The sequence below is a fragment of the Leopardus geoffroyi genome, chromosome C2, assembly GCF_018350155.1.
Source record: "Leopardus geoffroyi isolate Oge1 chromosome C2, O.geoffroyi_Oge1_pat1.0, whole genome shotgun sequence".
Classification (NCBI taxonomy): Eukaryota; Metazoa; Chordata; class Mammalia; order Carnivora; family Felidae; genus Leopardus; species Leopardus geoffroyi.
Window position 1 is genome coordinate 7,755,403 of NC_059333.1, and position 13,927 is coordinate 7,769,329.

Sequence of the window (13,927 nt, forward strand, 5' to 3'; positions counted from 1 at the left end):
AGTGGCCGCCGTGAGGGGTAGGTTTCCTGCAAGATGGCGCTGGAGGCAAAACGAACCTTCTGAGAGCTGCTGACCCAGAAGAGAAGCAACGGATTGGGTGATGAGAGACGGACAGAAGAGTCCCTGCTGCTTCCGAGACGCAGCCCTTGGCAGTTGAGTCCTGGGGAGTCTGGGGCTGACCCCGGCAGAGACGCCTCCTAGAAGCAGGAGTACTTGCCTGGGAAAAAGTCCCCCGATGGCTGCCGGCTACAGGCTCTGCCGACTTCCGCTGCCTAGAAATCCTCTGTGCCCTTCTGCAGCCTGGCTCGGTATCTTCTTTAAAAGGAACTTCTTGGTATGACTTTGGGGATAATGCTTGTCCTACATTTTATGATATTTCCAGGAGCTCTAGGAAAGGAGGAATGAGTCACTCATCCTATTCAAAGAAACCAACCACACTGGGCATTCAGGAAACGTTGCTGGGATGTTGGTGCTGGGAGTCTAGAGGTTGGCCCACAGAATTTCAAGCCTGGGAGGACGCAGGCAGAGGTGGGGTTGGGGGTGTTCCGCACCTGGAGGGTCCGCCAGTTTCCCAACTGTTAGCCCTTCAACCTTCAGAAGTCCCTGAAGTCCATGCTTCCCAGGAGGCAGCAAAGGACGTCCTCCAAACCCCTTCTTCCAACCTGAGCCCTCATCCTGAAGCCCAGGTGAATCAAGGGGATTTAGTACAAGCACGACCTTGAGTTTGATTTCATTTTTTTATGACATTCTCCTACCTCAGTGCATTAGGGCCATCGCCGGTCTGGTCAACATGGCCACGGTGATGTTCTCATCGGGAACCCAGCAGGGTGACCTATACAGAAGGGACCTTAGAAAGGGTGTCTGGGTGGGGCAGTGGCCCTCCCCACCTTGTGCAAAGGAGGCTGTATCCCCAAGGACATCCTGCATGGCCCTCCTTCAAACAGTCCCCTCCGGGTTTTTCAGCCCAAACCATGAAAACTGGAGATCACTGTAGGAGCCTTGACTGAATGAATCAAGGAGGAATACTATCTAGGTAAAATTATATCACATTCTGATGGGCAAGTTCTTAATTCTTCAAACCCCTCGCACCTTGGTTTCCAGGAAAGAGCATGCACTGTTTCCCCAAGGTGCTCTTGGAGGTTCAGACCTTGGCCCCCGTCCTCCCCTCACAGCTTCAAGCACCGCCCCAGCCCCAGCCGAAATCTCCCCCCCTGAGCGACTCAGCCTGGCATCACGGCACCCAGCACCATAGCCCTCCACGGCGCGCACCCTGATTTTCAACGTCAGCCCCGTATCGTCTTCTCGTGTTTTGCCACACGAGGCACCTGCTACACAGGCACCGGGTCCCCCCACGTTTCCTTGTGCTGTGTCTCCACCTAAGATCCTCTGCCTCGCTGTTCCCCTTCCCTCATGATTCTTCCTTTCTTCTTGACACATCGCAGCCCTTCCTCTGTGAGCCCGTTCTGGTCCCGTGGGTTAGAACTTCATTCTGTCTGTCTGTCTGTCTCTCTCTTTTCTCCCTTTCCTTCTCTCCCCTCTCTGTTCTCTCTCCCTCCTCCCCCCCCCTTTCCCTCCCTACGCCCTCTTCCCTTTGATGTCCTTGGAACCCTCTTCCCCTCAATACCATGTACTACGGCTGGTGTATATGCACGTCTTTTCTCCTGAACTAAGCTGGAGGCTCCCTGAAGGCAGATACAGAGCCTTCCTTACGTGCGTCTCCCTCCTGTTCTATCTGGTGCCCACCTTGTGGAAAGCAGTCCATGTTTAAGCAACGGGTGAGTCTAGGGAGGATGTTGGACCTGAATCCTTACCACGGGCCCCAGCTCTGGCAGCTTTGCCTCTGGCAAAGCTAGCTCTGGGAGACTAGTTCCTGGGGACACGGTTCCCGGTCACTAGTTCTTAGGGACGCAGGCGACCCCAAGGGGAAAAAGGCAGGTGCAGAAGGGAGACTTCTGGGGCTTGACACCCGTCTCTGCTGCTCTACCAGCTGTGCGGCCCGGGGAAATTTGCTCAACCTCGCCGTGCCTCAACCTCCCCATCAGCAAAGTGTGGACGCCAGTGCCCATTTCGTGGGGCCATCGTGAGAATCCAGTGGGATGGTCCAGCGATGCGCTCTCCACGCCGCCAGGCTAGATACTAAGTGGGAAAGAAACGTTAGGGGTTACGATTTTTATTGCCCCAAACCATGCTTGCAGGCTGACAAAAAGCTGATGTGTGGTTCTTACATCCTCCGCCTTTATATTTTAGTGGCTACTCAAGACAATATATACGGTACCATTTATAAGGGCACTCATTTGATTGGCTGTTTGAGGATGTGGTATTTTCCTTTTAGATCAGCCCCCCCCCCATGACCTGCAGTGGCATCCTGTCGGGAAAGAGGGGGGAGGGACGTTGAGGCTGGAGACCACAGCCGGCGCATTTGTAGAAAACCCTGAGAACAAGATGGGAGATTGGAGGGCCTCAGCTTTCACCTGGAGGTGAGGTCCAGTTGAGGACACAAGTTCATAAAATAGCATTATGATTTCCCCCTTGATATAAATGTTCCTTCAAACAGTTGTAACTTGAAAAAAAAAATCACAGTTTGGTGACGAATAGAAGGACATATTTTAGAGAGATAAAAATACCCAAGATGTAAATATGACTGGTTTGAAATATATCAACTATGATGAGTTTTCCCCCTCATCCATAAGGGCTCGGTTTCTGGGGAGCAGAAGGAGAGGCAGTTAGCACCACTGAAGACACGGGTCTTTGCCCGGGGTGCCAGGGAGCCCCTGGCATGGGCAGAAGAGCCCCTTTCCACCTTCTCCAAAAGCTTTGCCCATATGACTCTCTCTGCCTCCCTCCACGCCCCCATGCGCGTGCACACACACACACACACACACACACACACACACAGTTTCTTAGGCTTAGCTTTGAGCTACAGTTAGACTCCGTTATAATTGCCCTCATTAAAAACCTCTCTGTCATGTCAGACAGAGAGAAGTATATCTCTGGCATGGTCCCAGCAGAAAGCTACGCAGTCCTCAGCTGAAACAGGAGTGTGGGCATAAATCTCTCTCTCACACATACACACACACACACACACACGCACACACACCAATAAAACTGTTGAGCTTTTATTTACATCCCCAGGTATAGCATAAAGAACACAAACAATAAGAAAACTAAATCCCCACTATCCCTGAGGGCCTATATTCTACCTGAGGAGTTTGACGTGATTTCAACACAACAGACAGAATTTTTTTCAAGTATCTGTGGGCATGTTTTGCTTCAACACGTCATCATGATTCCTCGCAACTTTAAGTGTTTCTGTTATTCCATTAAATGCATGACAACACAATTGTAAGTAGAGTGGCTCCCAAAGCAAAAGAATTCAGCTTTTCCAAGAGGAACCTTGTATTCTGGTGGAAGGTTCTGGAAATGGGGATGTGAGGTGCGTGGCCACAAGCCACTGACACTATTCGCCCTCAAATAGCAAGAACAGACCATAACCCTCAGCCCTCACATGGTAGCCAAAAGGAATAATGATTACACGCACACACTCACACACAGGGATATAATCCATGAGTGTATTAACACACATTTTCTCATTTTTCTCACAACGGGCTTGTGAGCGAGGAAACACAGAGAGACACTATCTATCCCACTTTACAGATGAGCAAACTGAAGCTCCCAGAAGCTCATGGGAACTGGCTAAGAAATGGCAAAGCCAAGGCCAACAGCTTTCTAGACCTAGGTTCGTTCCGGACTCTCCACCTTCTGTACTTCTCACGCTCTCTCTCTCTCTCTCTCTCTCTTTCAAAGTGATAAGAATATGCAAGCACAACAGACACAGTAAATAAGAACAATAAAATTTCAGGCCAAAATACAGATGCCTGCATTTCTGGTTTTCTTTTCATTTTACAAGGGGTAAACCTGTTCTTCATCCCCAGTATCAAAACTCTTGCTTCCCGGAAGAAAGATATTTCGTAAGGAAAATTCTTAAAGCAAACACATCTGTTTTTTAAGTCTTAAAATATTACCAATACTCACACCCTCTCCCAAGCTAAGCACTTATAGACATCCTCTTCACATGGCTCCCTCGTCCTGGGGGCACCTTAGCGAACAACCGACCAGCCTGTAAAGAGAAAACCCAGGATGCTGGCCAAGAAAAATAAAATGACTTGCTCAGGACCACAGGGCTTTTCAGTAACAGAGACTTCTGGTCTCCCAGGCGTGCGTCCTGGCCGTGACAGCGGCACTGGTGGGAGCCTTCAGATGAGGCTACGGAGAGGCGGGACTTGACTTTCCCAAAGGTTCTGGAATCTCTTACCCCCATCACAAATGATGCAGTGTGATACAAGGATGCATTGGAGCATGAACAGGCATAGAAGTAAAAGTCAGGAAACATGGTCAGTAGAATGGGGGGGGGGCGGAAATGCACACATCTACTTGTGTCCAGTGGAGCTCTTGGGGGTAAATTTGGGCGCACAAAGAGGAAATGGAAACTGGGGTGTCCAGGCAGAAGGAACAGCGATGGCCAGGGAAGGAAAGTAGCTACAACAAGAGAGTGAGCGTGGAGGACAGAACCATCCCCGCCAGGCGACCCTGGCTGAAAGGCCAGGATTGACTGCTTACTTGCCAGACAAGTCTGAGAGATTTCGAGCTGGGCGTTCCTGGGTCAAGCCTGCATTTTAGATAGATCCCCGGGGCTGCTGCAGGATAAGCCCTTCGGTGTTGAGGTGTGACCCGAGGCAGGTGGAAGCAACATTAATGGTCCCTTTAAAAGGTAGCAGCCAAGGGGGGTTAGATTGAAGACATGTGAACTATTGGGGGTGTGGAAGAAGGAGAGGGAGGTGTGTTCTCAGACTTCTGGCTTAGGCGCAACGTGGGTGGTGATGCTATAAACTGAAGGCAGAAAATGGACAAAGAAGCCCGGGTAGGAGGGCTGGCGGAAGTGTGTGAGGGACAGAGGAGCTTTGGCAGGTTGCTCTGGAACATCCATTGAGCATCTGGGTAGAGTCGTCCAGGACCTAACAGAAGCCCAACGGAGAGGTCAGAGCCGGTCACCAGCCGTCTGTAGACAATCAGGGATATTGTTGTGGGACACAGAGAAGACAAACGCCGCAAACCCCAACGTGACACCGAGGTCGCCGGGTGAGGACTCTTGTCTCGGTATCCCCGCAGGCGGTGGCCTTTCCCATTTCCGGGGGAGCGGAGGCTGTCGACCAGGAGAAGAGACCCGCACGGTGGCACCTCCGCTCTGGGCAGGGGCTTCCGTTTCCTCGACTGTGTCCCCGCAGGGTTGGACTCGACGATCTCTTAAAGAATCTCTTCCAGCTTTCCTGCGCCGTAATTCTAAATCTCTCTCCAGTGTGGTAAGGCTGGTAATCAGAACGTTTGCTTTGGAGGAAACTCTGAGCTTGAGACGAGGTGGAGGATTTGCTGGGGGCCGAGAGTGGGATGTCAGTGCTTCAGCGGGGTTGCAGGTGCAACCCTCTGCCCTCTGACGATAATGCGGGCGGGACAGGAGTTTGAAGACAGCCCATAGAACGGCTGAACCACTGAACACGGAAACAGATGCCATGATTCCCAGCATAAGTTATGATATGGATGAGTCAAACTGAGAGAGCTAAATTTAGGGTTTCTAAGGTCCCCTCCCCCCCTTGGTGTCAGAAGTTTCCATTCGACTACAGGGAGGAGAAAAATGCTGATGCAGGCAGTGTTTGGTTTCCCCAGGACTGGGACATCCAACACATCTGAATGAAAATAGCTGCAAGGGGGTGGGGTGCCTGGGTGGCTCAGTCTGTTGAGCTTCTGACTCTTGATCTCAGCTCAGGCCGTGAGCTCACGGTCGTGGGATCGAACCCTGCGTAGGGCTCTGCACTGAGTGTGGAGCCTGCTGGGGATTCTCTCTCTCTCTCTCTCTCTCCCTCTCTCTCTGCCCCTCCTCTGCTCATTCTCTCTCTGTGTCTCCCTCCTTCCCTCAAAATAAATAGCTGCAAGGCCGACCCACCAGCAGGACCAGGTACGAAAGGTGGCAGGGTCCTTGGGTCCCAAGAATAAGGTGGTGCCACCCACAGGAAGATGGACGAAACTGACAGGGCCTCAGAAGGATATAATGCCTGGCATCTGGGTGCCGGTGCTCTGGGGACTTTCACCACTGGGGCCATCGCAGGAGGGCCAAGCTGTAGTGAGCAGTGATCCAGGGTGAGGTCCTAGGAGCACGGAGCCAGAGCATGAAGGAAAAGCAGGCCACACACCAGGATACCAGGAGGCACCGTGTCACCAGGGGGGGTGACAGCAGAGCTAGGCGCAGGGTTGTCGTGGATCGTCAACCCAGAGCAGGCAGAGGCAGAACAAGACCTGTCCTACAGGTCACGGATGATCGTCATGGAATTCTCACCTTGGAGTTGCTTTCATGCACAAATTGTCAGCAACCGCTAGAGTGGGCCCGCTTTGAAGCAGCCGCTGTGCCCATCCCTGTGAGCCTGTGAGCCGCGACGAGCTTCTCTTCGCCTGCCCCGGTTGACACCCTTAGCCTCTCCATAGTCATGCCGTTCCCGCATCCGGGCAGCAACCACGCGGCAGGCTGCGTATCGTGGGTCAGTTGCCCCCGCAGGTAGGAGGGTGGGTCGCAGTTCCTGGGTCCTTCTGTTCTCAAGGGCGACGGTCAGTTTAAGGAAGAGGCAGCACAGCGATCGCGTGGCTGTGAGTTCAGGCCTCCTGAAAATCACGCGTACTTGCGATGTACAGAGGGGTTTGTTGACGCTGAAAGCGGACTCTTCTAGTTTGGGAAGAGTGGCGCCAAGAGGGTGAATAATCATTCTGTGAGCCGCGTGCCAGCACCCGAGCCGCGACGACTCAAGCGCTAGCCAAGCAGCTGTGACTTGCTCAGCGCTCTACCGTGGCCACGGGGAGTGATAGATGCCACGTTGGCTTCTAGGAACCGACATGTTGATGGCAGAGGCAGACCACGTGAAACCGAGAGTCCCTGATGTACTGATTACACGTGAAGGAACGCTGTGGTTGTTCAGAAACAGAAGGGCAGGGAAGGAATAAGGACGATAAGAAAATAACAAGAAACTTGGCTTTTTGCCTATCAGTTTGGCCAAGATTGAGGAGGGAGATGTTCTCATGCTATGGGCAGGTTGGCAAGAATGTAAGGAAATGAAGACTTTAAAAAATCTTTTATTCATGTTCACGTAATTTTGAGAGAGAGAGACAGACAGACAGACAGACAGACAGAATGTGAGCGGGGGAGGGGCAGAGAGAGAGGGAGACACAGAATCCGAAGCAGGCTCCAGGCTCCGAGCGGTCAGCCCAGAGCCTGACGCGGGGCTCGAACCCATGAACCGCGAGAGCACGACCTGAACTGGAGTCAGACGCTTCACTGACTCAGCCATCCGGGTGTCCCAGAAATGAATACTTTTATCCACTCCCAGATCCAGCGTTTTGGGGGACAACTGATATGTGTCAAAATTCTTAGTACTCCTACTTCCTGAACAATTCTAACCCTAAGATTTGTCCTAAGTAGTTAACAGGACAGGTGCACCAAGGTGTGAGTTCAGGGATGCTCATCACAGCATTTTATAAAATAGTGGAAACTTGTGAGCAAATTAAATGGAATCTGCTTGAAGAAATCACTGTGCCTTCATCCACGATGAATGCTATACAGTCTTTTAACAATGTGCTGTAGTCTACCGCACTGACCTAGAAGGATGTGGGATGTGGTGTTAAGGGAAAAAGCAGCTGACGATGTTGTACGGATAGTGTAGATATTTATATCTATAAAAAAGGAATTACATTTCCATATCTGCGTATTTTCACAGGTACAGAAATGGGAATAAAAAGGTTTTCACCAAAGTGTAAACAGTGATTTTCCTCTGGAGGGGGTGATTTGGGGGAGAACTGTATTTTCTGATTTATAATTTTTCAGTATTTTTGGAGTTCTTCAATCATGAGCATGTATTCGTTTCATACTCAGGAAAAGAGTCAGGCTACAAAAAAGGAAAACAATGGCCAATGTTTCAGTTACTGCACATGTTAAGAACCCAAGGAAATTCAAGAAATCTGAAAAAACTGAAGAGAACTTTACAGTAGAGATGACCATTATTCTTAACAGCTCAAAGTAATTTTTCAATTAGGACAGATTCCATTTATGTATGTATCATTCTGGCTCGCAAACTCAGTGGGTAATAACCTATATCCCAGCTGAAACAAAAAGTTTCAACCCAAAATAGATATGGTTATAAACCCATCAAAAGGGATAACTTTCAAAAGACCCCAGGAATTCAAAAAAGTAAGACAAAGGAAAAATGTGTAAAATCGACTTAGCTTTTAGAAAAAAAAAAAAAAAGAAAGAAATCAAATGACTGCAAAAATACCAGCTCCAAAAATACCCAAAAAAGCTTCACCAGGAGAAAATAGAAAGCAAAGATTGGCATATGGATGTCAAAAATCCAGTGTCAGAGAGGTTTTGAAAACTGGTCGTGCATCACCAATTATATATATCCAAAATCAGTGTGACAGACACTCCCTTCCAAGAGCAATGGCAAGGTTTTTTAATGCCCTAAAAGTCTCTTTTCGGTGACTGATTATGTAGTAGCCAGAACATGAGATTTTTAAATTCGGTTCATCATCGGTGACCAAATTCTAATGTAGGAGGAAGAAAAGAAAGAAAGAGAGCTGTATCTGATCCTTTGTGTCAGTTCCCATTTCAGAGGTGTCTTCTACATGAATGTCTTTTCTTCTCATCTCCAGAAAAAGCACAAAGAAGAAACTACAGCGATGGCCAGGTTGACAGAATCCATGAGTGAGTAACTGGAAATTTCTTTATTTTTGGTTTTAAATGGAAAGCCACAAAGTCACACAAAACCCCCATTGCTTTGAGATTATCGGTCTTTCTCGTCCATTCTTGTGATCCCCGAGGTCTATTTCACGTAGACGGGATTGTGTTGCTGTTACACGGTGCTTTACTTGAAAGTCATCTTGTGTGGGACTGAACTCTGTGCTGAAATTGTTACCCCAGTATGGGGTTTTGTTTGTAGGTCTGTGTTGCGGATCGGGACCCACCATAATTCCAATCTCGCTTTTCGGAGGTTTAGGTACAGTCAGCTCACGTTTTATGGGCAGATATTCCATAGGCTGGATCATCATCTAAAGAGAAGAAAGAAAGAATGGCTTGTCGTTGTTAAACCTTTCCGGTGTGCTTCCGAATTTTCAGATTCGAGGACTTAAAACTGGGGTGTTTGATGTGGAAGTAACTGGTAATGATTCAGGTTTGGAACAGATCAGTGGTATCAGGCTCTAAGCGCGTAAGTTAGATAAACGGGACACACGAAGCACTTTTAAGAGGAAAGAGGGATTAATTATAATACCTCCTCCTGCAAAATGGGACATGTGGCTTTGTACGTTGAAGTTTAAATATTAAAGACCGCGTGGATATGAAATAAACAGACAATGCAGGGGTTTTTTCCCCCTTTGGAAATATGCATTGTCCTGGTGATAGAATTCATATCTCAAGTTACAAGGGAAGGTTGCAGACACTTCTCCATCATCATTCGGGCCATGAACACCTTATTAAATTCGACCTGCGTTAATCTTGCCCACATTTATCTTGGCCCCTGCTTTCTCCTTCGACTATTCCTAAATCATGAGACTATTAAAATATGTGTCTTTCTGTAGCATAGTCAATGAATCCTCATCCCGCAAAGTCTACCCCCTCCCGGAAAAAAAAAAAATGATGGTAAAGTGTTCTTTACATTGAATGTTTTAATTCCTGACCCCAAATCCCTAATTTCCTGATTTCCTTTATCTCGAACGCATGCTAATTTCACCATGTAAATGATGACTCCACAGGGGGACTGCACAGCCACCCCCAGCACTTACACGCCTCTCTTACACTCATTTCTGTATCATCCCTGCCCTGTCTCTGCCTCACCCGTCTTTCTGACAGTAGTCTTGCAGACTGGAACATTGCAAAGCATTTGCTCCTTGGTTTGAAAAACCCCAAATTGGTTCTCTGCAAGGGAGAGGAGCTAAGCCACGGAATGCACTCTTCTCAGACCTAGAAGGAAAGAGTGAGGTGGCCAGTGCTGTCACAAAACTGATGAACCTATGTGGTCAAAATATGCAGGGGCCATGGACAACACCAGCTGATTCACGATCCACAGCACGTTTGCAGATTTCGTTCTAATCTCTAACTCCAAAGTCACCAGCACAAAAGACCCGTAGGTTCTCTGAATGCTGGAAGGATCGATGGCCTGGAACCCAGCATCATTATCAACAAATGGAGTCTTGAGCGTGGGGGCAAATTGAACTGGATGGTGTTGTGTGTGAGTTGTGATGCTAATAGTTTTTATAATTAGTTCCGTGTTAGATATTGACACTCTAGTTCAGTGAATTTTTTAACTAGTCTAACTGAATCGTAGATAAAACATTAAGGGTGCTATACGAGTCAATATTTTTGACACGGTCACAATTTCTGATAAAGGTGTTTTAATTTTTCTATCTCTGTGGGATCCAGATGCATTTAAATAAGAGCCCCCCACTGGACTGCTGATTTGTGGGGCTTCGGTTTCCGGGTTACCTCTGCAATAATTTTAATGATTTTGATCTATGAATCCATTGGCTTAAGAGAAGTCTGTAAAAATTGAATTCCAAACCCTTGGGACAGATGAAAGGGTATTGCCATTCTTCTACGAAAACGATTATATGGACATGTTCAACACACAAGGAAATTTAAAGAGTGAGAACAGATCTTGGAATCGCACCCAACAGTCCAGTCGCCTGAGCCTTACAGAGGTAAAGAACACTACTATAAAAAATGCAGAATTCTTGTAGGCACTCGCTATGAAAGTTAATCATGCAGTCAACACTAATAAACATTTCATCAAAACTAAACTCAGGAATAATGTTGTACACAGCTATACATTGATTCTACATAGGAAATCTACAAGGAAATAAATACATAATTATGTAGGGAGATTCTATCCGTAGGCTAAGCAAAGAATTAGCATACAATTACGACACAATGCATTTGATGGGAACATCAAATCCATGGCCACTGGGGAAAAGGGACATAAACAGAACCACAAATGCCCAGGACACAATGCACTGAATGGTTTTTCAGAGTCAGTAAACACTTTGCTTGTTAAACTGCCAAGCGAAAACCATCTGGTTAGGAGAACATCTCTGTGTTGAACCCTGTGTTGAACCCGAATGGGATTGCAATTCTCCTGTCACCATACGGGTCCAAATGTGATCAATGGATATGCAAATACTGTAATGAAGATAGGTAACTTCTTCATCTTTCCAGAGCAGGGAGAAGGAATATATTTTTCCGGGGGCTATTAACCGCCACCTCAAAAAAGCCTATGCGGTGTCCCATTTTTTTTACAAAAAAGGGCAAACAGAAGACACAAAAATGGTAGTTTTTTTTTTTTTAATTTTAATTTATTTTTGAGAGACAGGCAGAGACAGAGTGTGAGCAGGGGAGGGGCAGAGAGAGAGAGGGAGACACAGGATCCAAAGCAGGCTCCAGGCTCCGAGCTGTCAGCACAGAGCCTGACAAGGGGCTCGAACCCACAAACCGTGAGATCATGACCTGAGCCGAAGTCGGCTGCTTCACCGACTGAGCCACTCGGGCGCCCCATGTTAGCAGATTTTTAAATGTTTAATTAAAAGAAACTTTATTTGATAAAAGTAAGATGACTTTTCAAAATATGTTTATGTCACACGGTTGAAATGAGGAGGGACATGAAAAGGAAAAAGAAAAATAGAGAAAGGAAAAAATCAGATGTGGAGGAAGAGGGAGACAGCAAAAGTTCACATGAGAAAAATACCCGGGAAAAAATATATATATGAAAAGAGACCCAGAGGAAAGAAAGGTACAAAATCACAAGGAGCAAAAGAAGACAAGTAGGCAGAAAGGAGAGGAGGCACAGAGAGGTGTTCACAGACGGTCTAAAATTAGGAAACTGCACACTGGCCTTAACCAGCTGTGGACTTTCAACCTTTCAAAGGCTATTGATTTTTTTTACCACTGCCTGTTGACATTTTAATCTGTGTCTGCACCTTGGAAACGGATATACTCATATTTACATCACCAGAAGCCCAGTTCCAAATGGTGCAAAACAAAACCCACATTGGAAGAGATCACTCCGAGCTTGCCCCTCGGGTACCAGCCCTTTACTACCCCAGCCACTAAGTGAAATCAAGCTGAAAGGCTGACCCAGGGGGGACTGCCAACCTTGTCTATAAATCGGCATATGGTGACCCAGACGAGGAAATCCCATCTTGCACCGCGCTGTCATTGGAGATGACGTTGGGGAGGGCAGGGTCTGCCCTAGCCGCTGGAATCTAAGTCAGACAGTGACAGATTGGAGATGTCCAAAGGCGTGCAAATGACCTGGGGGCTCTGGGATCATGGTCTGTCTGAGCTCCCTTGGTAGGCTGTGCTTATGTGGATTCCTGTAGATAATTCACTTCCCGGGCAATGCCTGTTGGTGCGTCTTCCCCACACCTCGAGCTCCAGGGCACGTGTCAAATATAGCAGGGGGTGGAGAGCCGTACGACCTGGGTCCGTGAATAATGTGGATTATAACCAAATATCCGTCTTGCGCACCGTGATGGGGGTTACAGGGCGGAACGGGTAGGGACGCTGGCCCCGACGCCTCCTCCAGGACGCAGGGCCCCTTTCCAAAGCCCCCCACCCAGCACCCCGCCGGCGTCACACTTCTGCCTCCTTCCCCACAGCGCCGCGCGTCTTCGGTCGTCACCGCGGTGGCAAATGGTGCACGAGGCCGGCCGCGGCTCGCTCCAAATGCTGGCAGGGGTTGACTTTCTCGGCTTCCTGCTGCCACCTGCCCAGCGTCTCTCGGGCACACGTGCCCTGAGCGTTCCCTCTGCCAGCCACAGGATCCCTTCCGGTCCTTCCCCAGGAGCCTTTCTGCCAGGCCGCAAGGCCAACCCCGGCCGCCCCGCTGTCCCTGCGGGGCACACCTGCACAGGAAAGAGGAGTGCCGCTCGTTGTTATTCCCAAAGACACAGCTGAACGTCAGCTGTGCCCCCAAGCGTTCCAGGACGGTTCCTTCCCAGCTCGGCGCAGAGGACGAGGGGGCTGGGTGGTTCCCCCCACCGCCCAGAACCAGAGCCGGGGGCCTGTTCTGTGGGTGCTCGGAGGTCTCGGCCGTCCGCATCAACGCAGAGGGGATCCCTCCGGGATGCAAGACGCCGCCCAAAGTCAGCCTAGATTGGAAACCGTTTAGTGTCAGAAGAAATGAAGGGGGAGAAGCAGCTACAATCACTGCACATCGAATCAGCCCCGTGCAAATGCAGTGGCTTCTTTAATCATTTCTTCCCTCCGTGTGGAGACGCTGTCCTAACCCTGGCGTCGTGTTAAGGCGGGGGAAGGCGGGAAAACAGGGTCCCTGGCCGCACCGAGCGCGGCGTTCTGGGGAGGCAGGGGACACCAGCCGCTGTGCAGAGTCGGGCCCTGGCAGAGGCTGCCGGACAAGCGTGCAGCCTGGGGACGGATGGCCCGCAAAGCTCTCCTTCCACGGACTTGCAGCGCGCATGTGCATCGTAAAGGCACCCAAAGGGTGTGGGGGTGCCACCAGGCGGCCGATGGGAATGTGAGTGTCAGGCGCCCAGCACCCGGCACAGGGACGGACAGAGGTGTGAGGACAGAGGTGTGAGGGAAGAGCAAAGTACTGATGTGGGCTCGGCGAGGAGCCCGGGTGGCAAGACAGCAGATGGCTGGGCACGTGGGCACGAGTCAGATCGTCAAAGGACTAGGGCGCAGCTCAGGTGTCTCCCAGGGGCGAAGGGGTGAGGGGCGGCTCTCTGAGCAGAGGCAGACGGGAGCTGGGGCCGCCGTCGAGGATGGACCTGAGTGTGTGAAAGAGGCCGTGACCGGGGACGTGACCGAGAGGAGGAGGAAGGT

At 49.5% G+C, this 13,927-nt stretch overlaps 1 protein-coding gene across 2 annotated transcripts in view; it reads left to right on the forward strand.

Moving 5' to 3' along the window:
- The window catches only part of KCNJ6 (potassium inwardly rectifying channel subfamily J member 6), a 281,504-nt gene that overhangs the window by 69,961 nt on the left and 197,616 nt on the right, over window positions 1-13,927 (forward strand). For both annotated transcript variants that reach the window (XM_045501384.1, XM_045501385.1), the window contains exon 2: window positions 8,743-8,794. In XM_045501384.1, coding sequence (XP_045357340.1) covers window positions 8,770-8,794 — 25 coding nt within the window. In that variant the 5' untranslated portion in view covers window positions 8,743-8,769. The remainder of the gene's footprint in view (window positions 1-8,742; window positions 8,795-13,927) is intronic.